At 47.7% G+C, this 6,325-nt stretch overlaps 1 protein-coding gene across 1 annotated transcript in view; it reads right to left on the reverse strand.

Moving 5' to 3' along the window:
- The window catches only part of NSMF (NMDA receptor synaptonuclear signaling and neuronal migration factor), a gene marked incomplete at its 5' end in the record, with an annotated part of 37,577 nt that overhangs the window by 20,166 nt on the left and 11,086 nt on the right, over positions 1 to 6,325 (reverse strand). The window contains 2 exons of the mRNA XM_010016077.1: positions 812 to 887; positions 5,257 to 5,736. Coding sequence (XP_010014379.1) covers positions 812 to 887; positions 5,257 to 5,736 — 556 coding nt within the window. The remainder of the gene's footprint in view (positions 1 to 811; positions 888 to 5,256; positions 5,737 to 6,325) is intronic.

A 6,325-nucleotide genomic window follows, 5' to 3' on the forward strand; every position in this document is an offset into this window, starting at 1 on the left:
AAAGATTACAAAAACGATACCAGATTAGACAAGGAGAACTAAAGAGAGCAGTGGAGCTGAGGATGACACAGGGAAGAAGACAAGGCTGGAGAAGGGCCTCAGAAGCAGAACAGTGTCTCACTTCCCTCATTGCTTGCCTTAGCTTTCCAGCAGGTAGGAAATACTTGAAAGCAGGAAGACAGTATTTCCTGACAAGTTGAGTACAACCCGAAAATGAGGCTTCCCTTGTTCTCTTCAGTCCTTTGTGAAGTGCCTCTCCCAACACACAGCAACCAGGGGCACCAAAACCTGCCTGAGTGCGGAGGGAAAGGCTGTTCTTAACTCAGATCCAGCCACACTTCACAGAGTGACACCTTCTTTGAATGCCCCAGAACAGAAGCTGCAGGGTTACATCTCATCCCATAGAAATGCACTCCTCTGGAGTGGTGGATGCAGGGCAAGCCTGGAATCATGTTCCCTCAGAGCACTGGCTGCACTAGAAGCACATGCTGGAGGGTCTCAGCTGGTGCTGCCACAGGACCCTCTCTCTGCAGCAGCAGTCAGGGATAGGCACAGTGTCACAGAGAAAATAAGGGAAGCAGAGGAGAGCTGGTAGCCCAAGGAGTTAAAAAAGGTAAACCCAAACAAGTGGGAGTAGTAGGAAAGAGAACTAATAAGCACAAGAAAGAAATCAATAAGAGGTAAGGTTGTCTCTCTCACCCACTGCAGTGCCAAACATACAACTCAACTGCTCCAGGCTCTCAGCTACAGCTCTGAGTGGGCCACAAGCTTTCAGCTGCACAATAAAAGCTACAGCAGAGGTTTCACTTACGCTTGCATAGTTGTAGTAGCAGTTTGGAAACTGAAAAGGTTCTCTTTTGGGAACCAGGTTCGTATGGGGACATCATCTGGAAAAGAGAGAGCAAAACCTGAGAATCCAGTGGGCAGAGACATCCTTCAGGCAGCAACACTTCCCAAGCTCCTTCTCTTGGTGCTGTTCTTCAGCATCCTGCCCTACACTGAACAGGAGAGCCTCATCCTCCTCTATATCTGCACACTACCACTGAGTGTAAATTTGTGCTAAGCCCATCTATCAGGCTACTAACTGAAGAATGAAAGCTCCATCCTAAAACTGGAAGATTAGGATAATCCAGGAATTACAGGAGAGACATTTGAACTAATTAAAAAAAAAATCAGAAGAGAGAAATATTTTTCATTAAAAGCATTTTCCAGCCTCTGCCTTTTCCTTAGTACCATTAACTTGAAATGTCCCATTCGCCCAGTTCTCTGATACAGCCTCCTGTGGAAGACAAAAAGCATTCACCTTCCCCTCCTCAGGACCATAAACCTGGGATAGGGCCTTCTTTTTCTGGTTTTAGAAGTTGAAGTGCACATCAGCTGCATGGTTGCCCATGTCTGTAAACTGCCCTGCCTGAATCAGCTGTGGATTATTTCCTAGTCCATTGAATCAGGAGACCACATTGTCTTCACATAATGACCACTAAGATAACAAGCAGGCAGCAAACTAAGTCACTACTGATGTGTGTGGGATGGTGGTGACCAGAAGGAGGAACCTGATCAAGCAGCTCAGGCTGAAGTCAGGCAGGCAGGGACTCAGAGATGTGTTAAAATCCACTGACACAAAACGTGTGAGATCCCAGAGAACTGGATCCTTGGGGTTTGTGATACCTGATTTTTCATCTTGCTGCACTCCCTGTCTGTGCCTTCTTTGCTTAGTGCCTTGCTACAGGCTGCTGATCCCGTGCTTGCTTCCCTCATTCAAGTTTAAGATCAGCTGTGTTATCTTAGTCATTAATATTCTGGCATTGTCAAAGAGCATTCTTTTAATTCACTTTAGTTGGCCCAAACCCAATTAAACCCAATCAAACCCTGCACACCTACTGCAGACATAATTACTACAGACCAAAGCTTACCCAGTGTTTTGTACAGATCATTATGCTACAGACTCATCCTGCTGTTCCCTGGAAGTAGAAGAGTGGCTGCAATTAGACATGCAAAAAAATGCTAAATGCAGCTGGGGAGGCTCCCTCTGAAGCTTCCAAGGAATCCTATAGAAAGCTCTAACACACACTCCTCAGCTCACAGTTTACGTCAAGCCTTGTATAAAGGCACCCTGAGGAAATAGATGTTAAATGAAAACTGCATTCCAGTATGCTAAATACTTCTTATGAAGTTCCTATGTCTGCTCTCCTCCAAAGAACAGATGGAGAAGAAATGCAAAACATCTCGGGCTGTAAATGAATTACTGGTTTGAAGTCTCAAACCCACAGAAGTGGTGGAGGAGAAGTTGGACAAATTCCTTTTCAGCCAACAATTCTGTACTGACTTCTCCAGCATTCCACACCTCAAAGGACTGGCAATCTCGTAATGAATTTTACAGCTTTAAAGCCCCCAGCTTTGATCCAAAGCAGAGCTTGTGAACCACAGCTAATGTCTTATGAGGCTTTGCCTAGACAATCACTGCAGCCTCCCTCCTTTTCTGATGGACAGGAGTCAACATAGGAAAGATATCACTCCCCTACCCACAGCCCTCAGTGGAGAATAAAGGATTTGGGACCCTTCAGAGGCACCTTTTTGCTAGCCAGAGGTAGAACAGCAGCAGAGAAGAGGACCAGGGAGCACAGCTCAGCTCCAGAGCTCATCCCCTAAATAAGATTCAGATTCCGAGCATGGCTGTTTTGCTTCCAGGAGCAGGCAGCACACACTGCTTTGGTCAGGCAGAGCAGCTGCTTCTGCTTTCTTCATCAAATGTGATGAAAGAGTGAAGGAACCATGGGCCTGGGTAAGACTTGAGGAACCACCACCATCAGCACCTCCAGCCACGTGCCAGGGTGCAGACACATCTCAACACCTCTGTCCACCAGTGGATACGTTTGTACCAGACACTGGGAGCAGGACAGGAGATGACAGCTTGTGCTTCTCTTGAATGGTGTTAGGCATCATAAACTCAGCATAAAAATCCATATAAATCGTGCCAATCTGGCCTAACTGCAGCAATAACACATCATGTAAATCCAAACAGAAGAGGCAGCACTGTAAAGTGAACCTCTGGGGAAATCAGCCCATCTCTCCCATCTCCACTGTTTTCTCCACCAGCCATGCCTAAAGGACATCCCAAGGAATACTTCTTGCATCCTGTGACAGTTGTCCCATTCCATTCTCAGTTTTCTTCTGAGTAACAACACTTGGATAGAGCACGCAAATGAGACCAAGCTGAGAAAACTCTCATTCCATGGTGCCAGTGCTGCGATGGGATTTGGACTCAAGAGGCACACATGGATGCACTCAGAAGCTTGAGACAAGCACCAAGGGTGGCTGCTGCCTGCTTGTAGGAAACATGAAATGCTCCCACAGTTTCAGCACTGTCCATTTTGTTCCCATTGAAGTAACTACTCTGATATATCTTCAGAAAGGCAAATCTCCATTTCAGTCTGAGAACTGGCCCTAACAAAAACTGCTGCCTAGTTGACAATCTATTGTAAATCCCAAGGCCCAGAAACACAATGTGGCACCTCTCTATGGCATTTGCTAGTTCAACTTTGCACCAATGATCTGGAGCTTTCCTTCAGTTCTGTACCATGTAACCTGCCTCAGTCCCACAGTGCACAGCACAGTTGTTTGATTTGTTCAGGTTGTGCTGCTTTGGGCTGGGCTAGGGTTATTTTTCTTCACAATAGCAGGTTTGGGCTGTTGGTTTGGGTTTGTGCTGCCAACAGTGTTGATCACAGAGGGATGTTTCAGTCACTGCTGTGCAGTTCACACCATGAGGCTGTAACAGATTCAACTCAGCACCATAACCTCCAGAATACCAAGCCCCCGGGGCTGGGATCTCCTCTCCTGAAATGGTTTTGCTTTTGTCTCCTCACACAAGCCTTCTGGCTGTGCGATCATATGCACAGCCATCCTTTAACAAGCAAGACACATACAATCATAAAACCATTAAAGGCTTCCCTACAGGAAAACTCTCCTCACTCCTTTTCTTGCACTTTAGCAATGACAATAATAAAGTCCAAACTTGCACATATAATGTCTGACGGGAAGCCCCAAAATCCCAGGGAACAGAAGAACAATGCTTTTAAGAACTACACCCAGGGGTTAGTGTGACTGTAGGTGTTCTGCACGTTTGATAACCAGTTCTGGTTTCATTATTCTTCTTCAATATTAGGCCATGTATTAATTTAGTCACATAACTTCAAGCATCAAGGCATGCAAATATGATCCAGAACCCAAACTTTCAGTGCCTTTACCTGCAGTAAATATCACTATGATATTTACTAGAAAACTAGGAACCCAAGAAGAGGTAGAGCCTGAGCTCCACAGTCCTCATACTCCATTGCTTTACAAGGAGAAGCCTTGACCTTTCCTGGCTGGACACTGCTCTGAAAGCCTTGGTGTGTGTTTACAGAAGAAAATACATCAGACAAATCAGGTCAGACACTCTGCCAGTCACACACTGAGCTGACAGGCAAAGATGGACTGTGAACTAGCTGCTAACTCAAAGCACATAGGCAGGGACACATACCTGAGCAATGGTTAAGTTTCTAAGGACAATCAGGGATTTTTTTTTAAGTAATTGAATAATTCCAAACCCTCTTCCCTGAGAATATTGAGCAAATGGATAGTGAGTGGGGAAGAAAGTCCAATATTGTGTCACTTGCTTGTATTAATGGAAAGCCCATGAGGTGGCAGTACCTGAGGGACCCTGCTACACTGGTTCCAGCCACGCAGATGAGCGCTTTGGGGGTGCACCTGGGTACAAAACACCCTATTTGAGCTGAGCTGAGGCTCCTGCTGAGCACCCTGGCACATTCACAAAGATTTCACCTGCCTCAGCCCCAGGATGAGGCAGAGGAAAGGGTCCTGCTCTGAAGAGCCTCTTGGCTTAGCATAAACTTAGGCTTTCACACAGCCCCTTCTCTCTTGCTCTTCCTTCCCACAAAGATCACCCTCACCAAGGTACATGAAGCTGGCATGAAAACCACCCAGGTCATCTGCTGCTTACAAGCTAGAAGCAGAGACAATGGAGCTTGGACAAGCTGACCTCAAACTCAGCTCTGCTTTTTTCAGACTCCTTAGACAATCCCTTTCCATGAATGCTGCTGCAAGGTACCAGTAAAGGGGAAACCCTACAGGGCCCAAACTCAAGGCACAGGGCAATGAAACCTCCATGCTGGGAGGAGATGGGCACCACCCTCCACCCCTGTGTCAATGAGTCCCTTTGTGTCCTTCCAGCCCCCAGCACTCACCCTTACTTACCAGACACTCGGTCGACACTGTACATCCTCTCCAGCCTTTTCCTGTGCCACCCCGTCTCGCCAGATTGATGGTGCTCCAGGTCAAAGGAATGCTGGGAAGGGGCAGCCAGCCGGGTGCAGTTTGGGCACTCTTTGGAGCCCTGCCTGCTGCCTGGCCAGCCCTTGCAATGCCTGCCAACACCATGAGAGCCGCCAGCGCCGTGCACGTGGTGGCCGTGGTGGCATTCCTCCTGGGCAGCCCCCTTCATCACCACCAGTTCCATACTTTCATTCTCGTGGTCCGACAGCATCGGCCTCTCGCCGGAGATGGTGTAGACCCGCGGCTTGGGTCCCTCACTTGGCATCTTCTCTGCCTGCTCCTCGGTGAAGCTCCGCTCGAACTTGCCGTCAGAGATGACGGAGAGCCTGCGCTTGTTCTGCGCCGCCTGCTGCATCTCCGGGGAGTCCTCCTGCCCGATGTAGGAGTCTGCTAAGAGGTGATCTGAAACAAACAGCACGCTTCCCTCAAAACCAAAGCACCCCAGGCACCAACACATTCAAGAGGCTCTTTGTTACTGTTGCGGGAAGGGAAGGGCTAAGTGGGATATGGTAGGTTCCCCCAGGAACCCTCTCAGATGCCCACAAAGTCTAAACATCCAGAGCTGGTACTGAAATGAGACACATTTCTCACAAATACACCCAGTATTTTAAGTGTGCCTGGCCACCAAACAGGCTGGAAGCAAACAGGTCTCACTGCACAGCCTGAAAATGCTTAGGTGCAGAACAGCCCTTGTTCAGCTACACAGACCTGTCTGCAGAAACCTGCCATGCAAGGGCTGCTGGGCTGGTGACAGTTTACAAGACAAACACCAGCACCAACATCTCTAAGAAGTGACAATCCATCAATGTTTTGTGCACCAAGTTATTATTTTTTAGAACTAAGAGAAAGGGGCAAACCATCAGGGATTCAGTTCCACACCTCAACTTTCTGCCAATTACTGTCATAGAATCACAGAATCAACTAGGTTGGAAAAGACCTTCAAGATCATCAAGTCCAACTGTTCCCAGCACTGCAAAGGCCACCCCTAACC

The sequence above is a fragment of the Nestor notabilis genome, unplaced genomic scaffold (genome assembly GCF_000696875.1).
Source record: "Nestor notabilis isolate BGI_N333 unplaced genomic scaffold, ASM69687v1 scaffold24446, whole genome shotgun sequence".
Classification (NCBI taxonomy): Eukaryota; Metazoa; Chordata; class Aves; order Psittaciformes; family Psittacidae; genus Nestor; species Nestor notabilis.